Raw genomic sequence first — 15500 nt, forward strand, 5'->3', positions numbered from 1 at the left:
ATTTTCGAAATCCGATCTTTCTACATGAATGCAATTGCGCTTTCAAAGCAATCAAAAGAAGTGCAAGGGCGGCATGGTGCATCAAACAACATAAAGTATTTAGGGTTTTTATACGTACGGGAATTCCAAACCGAATCCCGCTAGAACTTTGGAAAAGGTCAAGGTTTAGCGAGGGGAAAAAGAAAAGGAAAAGGTAACGCCCGAATTTTGGCGAGTAAAGAAAAGAAAAAATTCAACTGCAAAATTCGGGGCGTTACACCGAGGTTGAGTCTGCCTTCTGTTGCCGTGGCCGAGCCCGAGCCAAGGGGTCGGGCGAGGCGGAAGTCGTTCGGCCGAGGCCAGGGCGGAGTCCGAGCCCTGGGGTCGGGCGAGGCGGAGTTTCGTCGTCTTCCGGGTCTTAGCCCGAGTCCGAGCCCTGGGGTCGGGCGGAGCGGAGTTCGCCGTCTTCCGGGTCTTAGCCCGAGTTCGAGCCCTGGGGTCGGGCGGAGCGGAGTTCGCCGTCTTCCGGGTCTTAGCCCGAGTCCGAGCCCTGGGGTCGGGCGGAGCGGAGTTCGCCGTCTTCCGGGTCTTAGCCCGAGTCCGAGCCCTGGGGTCGGGCGGAGCGGAGTTCGCCGTCTTCCGGGTCTTAGCCCGAGTCCGAGCCCTGGGGTCGGGCGGAGCGGAGTTCGCCGTGGCGCCTTTGGCAAGGCCTGATTGCCTGTCAGACTCACTCTGTCGAGTGGCACTGCAGTCGGAGTGGCGCAGGCGGCGCTGTCCTTCTGTCAGACTGGCCAGTGGAGCGGTGGAGTGACGGCGGTCACCTCGGCTCTGCCGGGGGCGCGTGTCAGGATAGAGGTGTCAGGCCACCTTTGCGTTAAATGCCCCTGCAATTTGGTCAGTTGGTGTGGTGATTTAGTCAAGGTTGCTTCTGAGCGAAGCCAAGGCCTTGGGCGAGCCGGTGATGTGTCCGCCATAAAAAGGGGGCCTCGGGCGAGACGGAAGTCTCTCGAGGTCGGCTGCCTTTGGCCGAGGCTAGGCTCGGGTGAAGCGTGATCGAGTCACTCGTGTGGACTGATCCCTGACTTAATCGTGCCCATCAGGCCTTTGCAGCTTTATGCTGATGGGGGTTACCAGCTGAGAATTAGGCGCCTTGAGGGTACCCCTAATTATGGTCCCCGACAAGACTGTTTCTAGTAGAGTGTGAAAAAAAGGGAGACATAAAACTGTAGATAATATTATTTACATAGAAGTTTAAAATAGTAGATGAGATAACACATGAAATAAGAGATCTGCTGCCTTATCAGTACGGACCGTAGAAAGCGCTGGCGGTTGGTGTTGAGGATTGGCCGCCGTTGGCATTTAGGCCACTAGCCTCATACTCCTATACAGTAGCGGAGATAGGATGATGTACTACAATGCTGCTGCCCGCCTGTCCCTGCCCTAACTGCGATCGACGAGGTTGATTAGCACGGAATGACCATCGTGCCCCTAGCATAGCACGATGCAGCAGCAAGCAAGTAGCCGGCCGCCATTTGCGCGGGAAAGCTCCCGCCTCTGCCTCTCCTGGAATGGCGGCATGGCGCGAAAGCGAGGCGCCAAGCTGGGTTTGACCACGGGCAGCTGGCCCGAGACCGGCAGCCGCGCGCGGGCTGGGTTCACCGTCGCAGGGACCGAGCCGAGACGAACGCCAGCCGGTTACTCGCCTGCCTGGCTCATTCAGTTTTTCTTTTTCTGCCAGCTCATTCGGTGTTCCAACCAGCACTAGAGTTTCCGCTACTTTACTAAAATAATAAAAATGAAGATCCAAACTCAAAAGTCATCTCAGTAGTCACAGCTGCCGAGGAGAAATTTAAAGGTTATTCAATTTCGTTACTGTTATCTCAGTAGTGTGAAAGAGTCCATCTGGTGCTGATGTACCCTCCATCTTTCAAAAAAAATATAATTTCAGATTTAAAACAAGACAAACATTTTAAGATTTTGGTTTATATAAAAGAATGTAACATTTATGTCACGATATGCTTATTATGAAAATATATTTAATTTTAAACCATCTATACTTTTTTATGTATTTTTCACATATTGACAAGCACATCGGATGTCGTAGGATATCAATTTGTTGGAAGCATTTTCTCTGTGGACATTGATGTGCGGGGCTACGTCTAAGCCAGCCCCGCGCGTCAGTGGCTCATCGTTGCAGTTATGTGCGAGGACGTATCTGCAAAGGATCTTCCTGCTGAAGATAAACCTTACAGTTGTGCCAAACACCTCGGGGAAAAAAAAGCCAGGATAGAAGAAGCATTTTTACTTCCAACTTTAGAATTTGTTTTCCCTCTATGAGTCTATGACTGTACTGTTCCTTTTGAGACGGCAAAAAAGAATAGAACAGTCTTAAAGGAAAAACAAAATTTAATGTGTGAGAGTTGCCGTGAGAAAAAAAAAGTATACATTTGATGACGTGCGCATGCTGCATGCACGGTGTAAAACGGCAGCGAGGGTCACGGGGCTATAGATGTCCATCCGGGCTGCTCGGCACGGACCCGGCCCGAGCCCGGTTAGGCACGGCACGAACAGGGTCGTGCCTGGCCCGGCACGCTGTTGACTCGGGCCGTACCGGTTCGGGTCACGTGCCAGGACATGTGTCCAAGCACGGCCCAGAGATGCCCAAAACGTGCCGGGCTGGCCCGAAAGCCTCTGGGCCATTCCGGGCCGTGCCCTCCACTGGCCCGAAAAATCACAGAAATACAAAAAATCTAAAATACTAAAATTCTAAACTCTGGAAACACAAGCACAGCTATAATGGAAACATATTATCTGGAAACACAAGCACTAAAATTCTAAAATTCTAAATACTAAAACACAAGCACACATATAATATGGAAACAGATAATTATGGAGCTGTGTGCAATGGCTGCCTCATTAAAAACCTTCTTAGGCAAAAACTCACACCTCGTGAGAAAAAAGCCTAAGAAGGAAAAAAGAGTACAGCCACAGCTCCTAAGCCCTAAGGCATAAGTTCATACAGATACAGTACAGTCCATGAGTTCATTACAAGAATAAGCCATCAGGCATCAGGCAAACAACTAAGCTAGCCAACCACCACTCCACCAGTCCACCACCAACTACTGGTTGTGTTCTTCTGGATCATCAAGGTACAAGTTCTCATGTTCAGCTTCAAGTTCCCTTGTCTCTTCCTCCACAGTATGCTGCAGGTGAGCATCAGCAAGCTCCCAGTCTTTTATGCAAGACAAAACCTCGACCATATCTGGAGCCAGGCGACGTCGACGCTCTTCAATCACCCTGCCAGCAAGACTAAAGGTAGACTCTGAAGATATAGTAGAAGCTGGGACTGTCAATACATCTTTAGCAAGTAGAGCAAGAATAGGATAAGTGAGCTTATGCTGATGCCACCAAGATAGGACATTGAAGTCCTCATCAAACTCAGTAATAGTATCACTATCTAAGTAAGATGCCAGCTCAGAAGTGGATGCAACAGTAGAGATAGAACTAGAACCTGGTCTCCTTCCCACAGAAAACTCACCATCATAGTCATCATCACCATAGATGTCATCCCATGCCATTTTTTTCTTACCAGAACCAAGAGATGTTGGGTGTTGATTAGCACGCAGGCGTGTGTCACCAAATTTAGCTTCATACAACTGAAATATCTTGGATAGTTTAGATCTAACTTCAATTGGAACATTAGAGTAATTTGTACCAGTTAAGCTAGCTAACCTGACAAGGAGTTTGTTAAAACCCCTCATCTTAGCCCTTGGGTCTAAAATAAATGCAACATCATATAGAATAGGAATATCCCTCCAATATTTCAAAAATTTATCTTTCATAGGAACAACAGCAGCCCTAAGAAGTCTATCATTTTCAAATGAATTTAGATGTCTGGCTATCCTTAGAATATGGTGTAGCATCAAAGTAGCAGTAGGGTAGTACACACCAGACAATGCAACTTTGGATCTCTTCCTTGAGCCGCCACCAGCAGAGGCAGTGGTAGATGCTGGTGGGCTCGTGGAGTCCGTAGCAGTGCCAGTGTCTGTTCTAGAGGCGACGAAATCCTCGAGGTCGACCGGATCTAAATGAGTGACACCAACACCCAATAAGGCTTGTCTAGCATCCATCGCCTCATTGTGGTCCTCAAGTTGTCGCTCCGCCTCCTCATCCTCTGCAGTCGGGTCAAGATCCATAGTATTGAGACCTTGACCTCGACAACGAGGACGAGGAACACACCGGTCTCCGACTCTCGGCTCTCGGCTCTTGGCACCCGTCTCCGACTCCTCAACGACTGCACGACACCCGATTTAACCGATACCTACGTTGAGGAATACACCGGAAGAATTAGGGTTAGGACTTAGGAGAAGGGCATTAGGGTTAGGGAAAGGAGTAGGGCCCGAGGGACTCACCTTGTGCAGTCGGAGCACCGGAGACGACGGACGATGGCCGAGATCCGTGGAGCGAGGAACACCGGAGGGGATTAGGGTTAGGGAGAGGACCGGGAGAGGAAGGTAAGGACAGAGAGGAAGTATAGATGTCCAAGCACGGCGCGGGCGACCGACGTGCAACTGATTCCAAGCACAGGAGACACCGGCGGACGGCGGCGAACCGCAGATCAGAGAGGGGAGAGGAGATTAGGGTTCGGGCGGAGCCGCAGAGTCGTAGAGAGCAAGAGAGCGAGGCGAGGGCGAGAGCGTAAATGCGACTGGCGAGGCGAGGGCGACACTGGGGCTGTGTCCGTAAATGCGGCGGCGGGGGGCTGTGGCTACTGGGCTGGGCCACTGGGGCGCGTCGCGCGCGGCCGGTTAACCTAACCGGGCCGCCGCGTGCCTCCCCCTCAGGCGGGCCGGGTCGGGCTATACCCGACGGGCCGATTACTGTGGCCCAGCCCGACACGGCGAACGGGCCGGGCTAGCCCAGGCACGATTGAAGCCGGGCCGTGCCGGTGCTGGGCCGGGCCACTTTCGTGCCGTGTCGTGGGCCGCCCGGTGGGCCCGGCCCAGATGGACATCTATACACGGGGCAGCAGTGCCAGTGCGTCGCGGTAATGCGGTATGGCTGGGAGACTGCGTGCGAATGCGAGTCCCCGCTGCGGCGGCCAGCGACGACGGGTAAACAAAAGCCTGGCGGGCTGGCGCCCTGGCCTGGCCGGGCCGGGTCGAGACCCCGAAAAGAGCAAGCCGCCGCGCCGTGCCGTGCCGCGGGCAGCGGCAGCGTGCAGGCCGGCCTGGAGACAAACACCCGCCCCAAATCCTCGTGCTGTTTTCAAACTTTCGGGGGTCATTGTTTGCGCATTGTGTTGTGCCTCTTTCTTTAGGACAGGACACTACACTGGGTGGACGATGGGCATGGAGTGCCGTATCTTTCTCGGACCGTGGTGGACTGCGGTCGCTCAAACCGCTCGACATGTCCCTGTCCTTGCCACTCGAAACCACCACATTCCTGACTTTTTTTCAAAAAGAAAGATTGGGCTCTAGACTCTAGTCCAGGCTTGAGGCTGTGAGGCATGATCCGCGGGTATCCAATGCGTTGGGAATTCTGGAGATTGAAATCGCGGCGCTCGCTGGTACTCCTACCGCACGAAAACCTGATAAGCACGACAGCAAAGCAAACGTCGTCGCTCCTCTCCTGGCCTAAAAAAAGACAACCGGCGCGTCGCTCCGCCGCGGCACGCCATTTGTGTTACGAGACGAGAGCCGGCCACCGATGACCATACGCGTGCATAACTGGACTTCCGAATTTGCGCTCCTTCTCATCACTCTCTCGCTATTATCTCCCGTCCGTGATCCGTCGACGTCGACGACCAATAAAAAAAATCGCTCCAAGGCACCTGAGGTTGGGTAGGGTAGTAGCAGTAGCATGGGCTCAACTCCCACGCGATAATGACCTATACTATCTAGGACACACCTGAGACGATTCATCCATCGTCGCGGGAAAATCCCTAGTCGACCGTCCGGACACCGGACAAATATGTGCTGCTTAGTAGGCGGTGTTTGGTTGCTCCTGCTAAAGTTTAAACCGGGTCACATCAAGCGTTTGACTTTTAAATAGGAGTATGAAATATAGACCCAACCAACTGGATTAGATTCGTCTCGTCTTTTAATCTTCGGCTAACAAATTAGTTTTATAATCTGACTACATTTAATACCCGAAACGGAGGTTAAACATTCGATGGGAGTATGGGACAGGGGCTAAATTTTAGCGGGGTGTAACAAACACCCCGTAGTAAATCGATTGAACACGGTAGAAATCCGATCCTGTCGTTGACCACGAAGAAAGCGGCGAACGGCGGCTTGGACTAGCCGTAAGAAACGAGGCCAGATGACTCGGCCGACCGCCGCCGTGGTGTCCAATGACGTCAGGGTATAGCTGGGCCCCGCGGCGATCGGTGACGGCGGCTGCCTGCCCCTGCGCGAACGGTGCCCGACTGCCCCCACCATAAGACAAGGCCGCCGGCCGCCGGCGGGCCGCTATAGTGGACCGGAGCGAGGGAGTGGGGTCCCCGCGTGGCAGCGACGCGGGCGGGTGCGCGGTCGTCGCGGGAATCTCCGGCGTCGTGCCGTTCCCTGCCCCCTGCGTCAGACGAGCGCGCGAAGATTCACAGGATTCCCTTCCTTCCCCGGGTTGTTTGCAATTGCAATGCCCCGAGGGAATGGCAGGTGGGCCAACGCCTGAGGGCGACAGCCGACAGATGGGCCTAGCAGGTGGAGCCCACGCCCGCTCTTTTGTTATCCAATGGAAGATGCAGAACTCAGATGGGCCTAGCATAGCAGGTAGGACCCGAGAATTTTTAAACCCCGCCCCGCCCCGCCCCTTACAGTACTTACTTGTGCGCCGGCACGCCACTCCTCCTCGGGCCGCTTCAGCGACAGCGCTTCGTCGGCGTAGCAGTCGAGCTCACCAGCCAGCCACAGCCAGGCTGTCGCCACCTCACCAGCTCACCCGGTGGGCTCCGTCCGCACGCCTCACCCGCCCCGCCTCCGCTAGCTGTAGCTGTAGCTGTACGAGTGTAGAGTATCCTGGCTGCAGTCGAAACGGGCTAGCGGGCAGTGGGGTTTCTGCGTGAGCTGTACCGTCCGTGCCCGGTAGCAGCTCTGTCACCACCTCGCCGTCACACGCGCCGTTTCCCGCTCCGTACCCGTGTCTTTAAAGCGCTCACGCCTGTGCAAAATTAAACGCCACCCAGACCCAGGCCGCGGAAAAAACTCGCATACGGACGCGATCGGACGGACGCATGCCCTCTCGTGACCGTGGGACACCCAGCATTTAGCTCTCGACGCACACAGCCACACGACACTCGCTGCTTCTCTCTCTCTGGAGCACCAATTGACGTCTTATTTTATTGACTAGGTAGGTGCTCGTCCGTTGCGACGACACATAAATTGTTGAGGGAAATCTACGGCTACTCGTCTAGGTCGATGACAGACTATCATTGTTGTTAGGCACCATCATCCGGATAAGGATAGAAGTATCCAGGATATGAATGAGCGTGAAGTACTACACAAAACCGAACAGGTGCTTGGTGGCTCTCGTCTTGCGAAACACAATGGAGATCCTCTTGCATGGATGACAAAGATAACATTAAAAAAACTACAAGATTGATTAAGCTAAAGTAAATGCTTAACATCCAAAAACAGGTATTGTAGCGTGGTGCACTTTAACACGCAAACGCTCCCACTGCTCACCTCCGCCTGCAGTTCATAACACCGCATGCAAATTCATCCCCTATCAAAGAACATGCTGAAGTAAAAAAGTCTCGTATGATTCATCATCATTGACTGATCAGTTTCATAACTACAGTGAAATTGTAGGCTCACGCCACACCATCTGCGATAGCATTATCGCTTGTGATAGCATCATCGCTTGGTCATTCACATAAGTGGAAATTGGAATTGTGAGAGCAATAAAAAAATAGAAGTGAGCAGCCAACCATTTCATTGAAGGCTTCATTTTACCAACAAAATAGTGGTATGAACAGCTCGAAAACTAATTCAGAAACCTAAAATCTTGAACCACATAGTATTTCATACTTATCTTCTACAAGATTGTAATACCATGAACACCACAGGAGCGGGCAGATACTTCGGCTGGATTCCGGCAACCGCTTCAATACCTATCGACGTAATTCGATCGTACGTCCCGGTGCAGACGTACCAGTAACCTTGGCAAGGTCCACCATGTGATGCTTAGCCAGCTTCTTAACGTGCGGGTTGTTAATTCCCTTCCTCCTAGATGTACCTGCTCTTCGATTAAACCATTAGCGACATGCGTTACTGATTTTTTCAGAAGAATTGCCTATACGCAAAAGGGAACAAAAACTCAAATCATTAAATATCTGAACAAATAAATTTGCACAGGTCGAAAAAACAATTGAGTTTTGACAGACGACTTACCGTGGGTATGGGTTGTGAACGAAAAAACGAAGAAGAAAGACATGACTCCTCAGGAGGCCATATATAAGTTAGTTGACGACGTTGCACTTCTTCCTGACCTCGCCCTGGCCGCCGGTGAGCACGCCGACGGCGCCCATCTTGACCATGGACGCGGCGAAGTCGGCGAAGAACTCGTCCCTGTGGGCACCCGTGGCGTGGCGGAGCACGTAGGCGCGGGTGGAAGGGTCGGCGAGCAGCTGGGCGTCGGAGTGGAAGACGCCCCTGCGCTTGGCCACGTTGGCGTAGTAGCCCAGGTCGAAGGTCCGGAAGCTGCCGGGGTCCATCTCCACCAGCGTGGTGTTGTCGTCCAGGCTGGCGCACTTGGCGCGGAGGCGCGCCATGTACGCCCGGTCCAGCTCCGGGTCGGTGTCGCGGGCGTCGTCCAGGCCCGTGAAGTTGTAGAGGCGGTCCGAGAAGGAGAAGCAATGCGACGACGTGCCGATGGTGTGGCCGGCCGACAGCACCGCCAGGTCCCTGGTGTCCAGGCCCTTGGCGCCGAAAAGCTGGGCCAGCTCCGTGAAGTTGCCCGTGGGCGGCGGCAGCTGGTCGGTCTCGTTGGAGATGGACACCCTGCCGTCCCGCCGCCCCAGCGGGACCGCCCAGAACGGGCCCTTGCTCTGAGCGAGTGAGAACAAACAGCTAGCCAGTAAGAAGAGATTCTCATAATAACGTACGTACGTGTACGTATATGCATGCTTTGGTGCGTGTGTACGTAGTACGTACGTACCGGCCACACTGCGTCCCTGGCCATGAGAGCCAGCACGTCGGCGCAGGAGACGGTGTCAGAGCACGCCTTCTCCACCGCGGTCTTGACCCTCTCGATGAAGCCGAAGCCGCGCAGCGTCAGGTTCGGCTTCGCGTCCTTCTCCGCGGTGTTGTTCGCCGTGGAGTCGAGGAGCACCGAGCCGTCGCACCCCTGCACACGTACGGACACGGATCGGCGAGCAACGCAGGAAACGTACGGCGGGCCGGGTTAGCTAGCTAGCAATGCAAGCCTACAAGAAAGTGCATCGAAGCCGCTACAGTACAAACGCAACCCGTACCCTGACGAAGCAGTCGTGGAAGTGCATCCTGAGGAGCGGCCCGGCGAGGCTGGGCGCGACGGAGAGCGCGCGCACCATCTCCTTCCGCACGACGTCCTCCACGCTGGGGCCCACGCACCTTCGGCCTTCAAGGCCCCGCCCACTTGGTGCGCACTTGGTTGAATACAATGGTACAAAGCTAGGTGCCTTCCACTGTTCCGAGTTGTCTGACCCAGAATCGTTTGGAAATATCAGCCAATCAATTCAGTACTCACAGCTGACAGCTGCATCAGGCCTCGTTTTGTTCCCGTCGGAACGAGTACCAGAAATGGCCCTTTTAGGTCTAACTGTCTAGCCAGGCTAACCAAAATGGATCTAATTCCTAAACAATATGTCAATATACATTCACATCCAAGTAGCCTAGCAGACGAGTTGCACTGTAAACATCAGGCTCCAGTGTTCTAGAACTTAAATGCGGTAGCGTTTGGATGTCCATGTATCTTTAAATCCATGTGTCATGAAATAGTTTAGCCTATATCTAACACCAAACTATTTCAACACATCTGGAGTGAGAGGAATATATGACCATAGCCATCTGAAAGGGAATTAGGCTTACACCTAGTTCCTAAATAATTTTGGTGGTTGAATTGCCCAACACAAATATTGGACTGACTAGTTTGCTCTAGTGTATAAGTTATACAGGTGCAAAAGGTTCACATCTAGCCAATAAAAAGACCAAGTGTTGGATTCAACAAAGGAGCAATAAGGCAACCGAGGGCACCTCTGGCTGGAGGCACCGGACTGTCCGGTGTGCACCGGACAGTGTCCGGTGCGCCCGTAGACTTCGTTTTCTACCCTTCGCCAGAGGACTTCGGCTTCAACCCTTCGCCCTCGGGAATTCGCGGAGGCCGGCGCGCTATAATTCACCGGACTGTCCGGTGTGCACCGGACATGTCCGGTGCGCCAACGAACCGCGGCCTCCGGAACTCGTCATCCTCGGGTTTTCACGACAGCCGCTCCGCTATAATTCACCGGACTGTCCGGTGTGCACCGGACTGTCCGGTGTGACAGCGGAGCAACGGCTCTCTGCGGCGCCAACGGCTCTCTGCGCAGCATTAAATGCGCGCGCAGCGCGCGCAGACGTCAGGGCTGCCCATACCGGTGCACCGGACATCAAACAGTGCATGTCCGGTGTGCACCGGACACCTCGGCAGGCCCACAAGTCAGAAGCTTCAACGGTCAGAATCCAACGGCAATGGTGACGTGGCAGAGGCACCGGACTGTCCGGTGTGCACCGGACTGTCCGGTGCGCCATCGAACAGAGGCTGCCAGCAACGGTCACTTTTGGTGGTTGGGGCTATAAATACCCCAACCACCCCACCATTCATTGCATCCAAGTTTTCCACTTCTCAACTACTACAAGAGCTCTAGGCATTCAATTCTAGACACATTCAAAGAGATCAAATCCTCTCCAATTCCACACAAAACCCTAGTGACTAGAGAGAGTGATTTGCCGTGTTCATTTGAGCTCTTGCGCTTGGATTGCTTCTTTTCTTTCTCACTTGTTCTTGAGATCACAACTCCATTGTAATCAAGGCAAGAGGCACCAATTGTGTGGTGGCCCTTGCGGGGAAGTTTTGTTCCCGGCTTTGATTAGAGAAGAGAAGCTCACTCGGTCCGTGGGACCGTTTGAGAGAGGGAAGGGTTGAAAGAGACCCGGCCTTTGTGGCCTCCTCAACGGGGAGTAGGTTTGCAAGAACCGAACCTCGGTAAAACAAATCTCCGTGTCTCACTTGCTTATTCGCTTGGGATTTGTTTTGCGCCCTCTCTCGCGGACTCGTTTATATTTCTAACGCTAACCCGGCTTGTAGTTGTGTTTATATTTATAAATTTCAGTTTCACCCTATTCACCCCCCCTCTAGGCGACTATCAATTGGTATCAGAGCCCGGTGCTTCATTAGAGCCTAACCGCTCGAAGTGATGTCGGGAGATCACGCCAAGAAGGAGATGGAGACCGGCGAAAAGCCCACTACAAGCTACGGGAGCACTTCATCGGAAGAGTCCCGCACCAAAAGGAGGGAGAAGAAGAAGAGCTCCTCCAACAAAGGGAAGGAGAAGAAATCTTCTTCTCACCACAAAGAGAAGAAGGAAAAATCTTCTTCCCACAAGCCGCATCGGAAAGGCGACAAGCACAAGAGGATGAGGAAGGTGGTCTACTACGAGACCGACACTTCATCAACATCGACCTCCGACTCCGATGCGCCCTCCGTCACTTCTAAGCGCCAAGAGCGCAAGAAGTATAGCAAGATCCCTCTACGCTACCCTCGCATTTCCAAACATACACCTTTACTTTCCGTCCCACTAGGCAAACCACCAACTTTTGATGGTGAAGATTACGCTAGGTGGAGCGATTTAATGCGATTTCATCTAATCTCGCTCCACAAAAGCATATGGGATGTTGTTGAGTTTGGTGCGCAGGTACCATCCGTAGGGGATGAAAACTATGATGAGGATGAGGCAGCCCAAATCGAGCACTTCAACTCTCAAGCCACAACCATACTCCTTGCCTCTCTAAGCAAGGAAGAATACAACAAAGTACAAGGGTTAAAGAGCGCCAAGGAGATTTGGGATGTACTCAAAACCGCGCACGAGGGAGACGAGCTCACCAAGATCACCAAGCGGGAAACGATCGAGGGGGAGCTCGGTCGGTTCCGGCTTCACAAAGGAGAGGAGCCACAACACATGTACAACCGGCTCAAGACTTTGGTGAACCAAGTGCGCAACCTCGGGAGCAAGAAGTGGGACGATCACGAAGTGGTAAATGTTATTTTAAGATCTCTCATTTTTCTTAATCCCACTCAAGTTCAATTGATTCGTGGTAATCCTAGATATACTAAAATGACCCCCGAGGAAGTTATCGGGCATTTTGTAAGTTTTGAGTGCATGATAGAAGGCTCGAGGAAAATCAACGAGCTTGGCGACTCATCCGAAGCCCAACCCGTTGCATTCAAGGCAACGGAGGAGAAGAAGGAGGAGGCTACACCAAGTCGACAACCAATCGACGCCTCCAAGCTCGACAATGAGGAAATGGCGCTCGTCATCAAGAGCTTCCGCCAAATCCTCAAACAAAGGAGGGGGAAAGACTACAAGTCCCGCTCCAAGAAGGTTTGCTACAAGTGTGGTAAGCCCGGTCATTTTATTGCTAAATGTCCTATATCTAGTGACAGTGACCGAGGTGACAAGAAGGGGAGACGAAAGGAGAAGAAGAGGTATTACAAGAAGAAGGGCGGCGATGCCCATGTTTGTCGCGAGTGGGACTCCGACGAGAGCTCAAGCGACTCCTCCGACGACGAGGACGCCGCCAACATCGCCGTCACCAAGGGACTCCTCTTCCCCAACGTCGGCCACAAGTGCCTCATGGCAAAGGACGGCAAAAAGAAGGTTAAATCTAAATCCTCCACTAAATATGAATCCTCTAGTGATGACAATGCTAGTGATGAGGAAGATAATTTGCGTTCCCTTTTTGCCAACCTTAACATAGCTCAAAAAGAAAAATTGAATGAATTGGTTAGTGCTATTCATGAAAAGGACGACCTTTTGGATTCCCAAGAGGATTGTCTAATTAAAGAAAACAAAAAACATGTTAAGGTTAAAAAGGCTTATGCTCTAGAAGTAGAAAAATGTGAAAAATTATCTAGTGAGCTAAGCACTTGCCGTGAAATAATTGACAACCTTAGGAATGAAAATGCTATTTTAAATGCTAAGGTTGATTCTCATGTTTGTGATGTTTCATTTTCCACTCCTAGAGATAATAATGATGATTTGCTTGCTAGGATTGAAGAATTGAACATTTCTCTTGTTAGCCTTAGAGTAGAAAATGAAAAATTGATTACTAAGGCTAAAGAACTAGATGTTTGCAATGTTACAATTTCTGACCTTAGAACTAAAAATGATATGCTGCATGCTAAGGTTGTAGAATTAAAATCTTGCAAACCCTCTACATCTATTGTTGAGCATGTATCTATTTGTACTAGATGTAGAAATGTTGATATTGATGCTATTCATGATCACATGATTTTAATTAAGCAACAAAATGATCATATAGCTAAACTAGATGCTAAAATTGCCGAGCACAACTTAGAAAATGAGAAATTTAAATTTGCTCGTAGCATGCTTTATAATGGGAGACGCCCTGGCATCAAGCATGGCATTGGCTTCCAAAGGGGAGACAATGTCAAACTTAATGCCCCTCCTAAGAACTTGTCTAACTTTGTTAAGGGCAAAGCTCCCATGCCTCAGGATAACGAGGGTTACATTTTATACCCTGCCGGCTATCCTGAGAGCAAAATTAGGAAGATTCATTCTAGGAAGTCTCACTCTGGCCCTAATCATGCTTTTATGTATAAGGGTGAGACATCTAGTTCTAGGCAACCAACCCATGCCAAGTTGCCTAAGAAGAAAATTCCTAATGCATCAAATGAACATAGCATTTCATTTAAGACTTTTGATGCATCATATGTTTTGACTAACAAATCCGGCAAGGTCGTTGCCAAGTTTGTTGGGGGCAAACACAAGGGCTCCAAGGCTTGTGTTTGGGTACCCAAAGTTCTTGTTTCTAATGCCAAAGGACCCAAAACCGTTTGGGTACCTAAAGTCAAGAACTAAAATTGTTTTGTAGGTTTATGCATCCGGGGGCTCAAGTTGGATACTCGATAGCGGGTGCACAAACCACATGACAGGGGAGAAAAGGATGTTCTCCTCATATGTGAAAAACCAAGATCCCCAACGAGCTATCACATTCGGGGATGGAAATCAAGGTTTGGTCAAAGGTCTTGGTAAAATTGCTATATCTCCTGACCATTCCATTTCCAATGTTTTTCTTGTTGATTCATTAGATTACAACTTGCTTTCTGTTTCCCAATTATGTCAAATGGGCTACAACTGTCTTTTTACTGATATAGGTGTCACTGTCTTTAGAAGAAGTGATGATTCAATAGCATTTAAGGGTGTGTTAGAGGGTCAGCTATACTTAGTGGATTTTAATAGAGCTGAACTCGACACTTGCTTAATTGCTAAGACTAACATGGGTTGGCTCTGGCATCGTCGACTAGCCCATGTTGGGATGAAGAATCTTCATAAGCTTCTAAAGGGAGAGCACATTTTAGGATTAACAAATGTTCATTTTGAGAAAGACAGGATTTGTAGCGCATGTCAGGCAGGGAAGCAAGTTGGAGTCCATCACCCACACAAGAACATCATGACGACCGACAGGCCGCTTGAGCTACTCCACATGGATCTATTCGGCCCGATTGCTTACATAAGCATCGGCGGGAGTAAGTATTGTCTTGTTATTGTGGATGATTATTCTCGCTTCACTTGGGTATTCTTTTTACAGGAAAAATCTCAAACCCAAGAGACCTTAAAGGGATTCTTGAGACGAGCTCAAAATGAGTTCGGCTTAAGGATCAAGAAAATAAGAAGCGACAACGGGACGGAGTTCAAGAACTCTCAAATTGAAGGCTTCCTTGAGGAGGAGGGCATCAAGCATGAGTTCTCCTCTCCCTACACGCCACAACAAAATGGTGTAGTGGAGAGGAAGAATCGAACTCTATTGGACATGGCAAGAACCATGCTTGATGAGTACAAGACACCGGACCGGTTTTGGGCCGAAGCGGTCAACACCGCCTGCTACGCCATCAACCGGTTATATCTTCACCGAATCCTCAAGAAGACATCATATGAACTCCTAACCGGTAAAAAGCCCAACATTTCATATTTTAGAGTTTTTGGTAGCAAATGCTTCATTCTTATTAAAAGAGGTAGAAAATCTAAATTTGCTCCTAAAACTGTAGAAGGCTTTTTACTTGGTTATGACTCAAACACAAGGGCATATAGGGTCTTTAACAAGTCCACTGGACTAGTTGAAGTCTCTTGTGACGTTGTGTTTGATGAAACTAACGGCTCTCAAGTAGAACAAGTTGATCTTGATGAGATAGGTGAAGAACAGGCTCCATGCATCGCGCTAAGGAACATGTCCATCGGGGATGTGTGTCCTAAGGAATCC

General features: G+C 50.7%; 1 protein-coding gene across 1 annotated transcript; it reads right to left on the bottom strand.

The window, feature by feature from the left end:
- Positions 1 to 8388: 8388 nt before the first annotated feature.
- Positions 8389 to 9563, bottom strand: LOC103637120 (peroxidase 1). Its single transcript, XM_020542661.2, has 3 exons — positions 9458 to 9563; positions 9142 to 9330; positions 8389 to 9031 (listed from the first exon to the last, which is right to left on the bottom strand). The coding sequence occupies exons 1-3, from the start codon at positions 9533 to 9535 to the stop codon at positions 8444 to 8446; spliced, it is 855 nt and encodes a 284-aa protein (XP_020398250.1). The 5' UTR covers positions 9536 to 9563; the 3' UTR covers positions 8389 to 8443.
- Between the last annotated feature and the right edge of the window lie 5937 nt (positions 9564 to 15500).

This window comes from Zea mays, chromosome 8, assembly GCF_902167145.1.
Source record: "Zea mays cultivar B73 chromosome 8, Zm-B73-REFERENCE-NAM-5.0, whole genome shotgun sequence".
NCBI lineage: Eukaryota > Viridiplantae > Streptophyta > Magnoliopsida > Poales > Poaceae > Zea > Zea mays.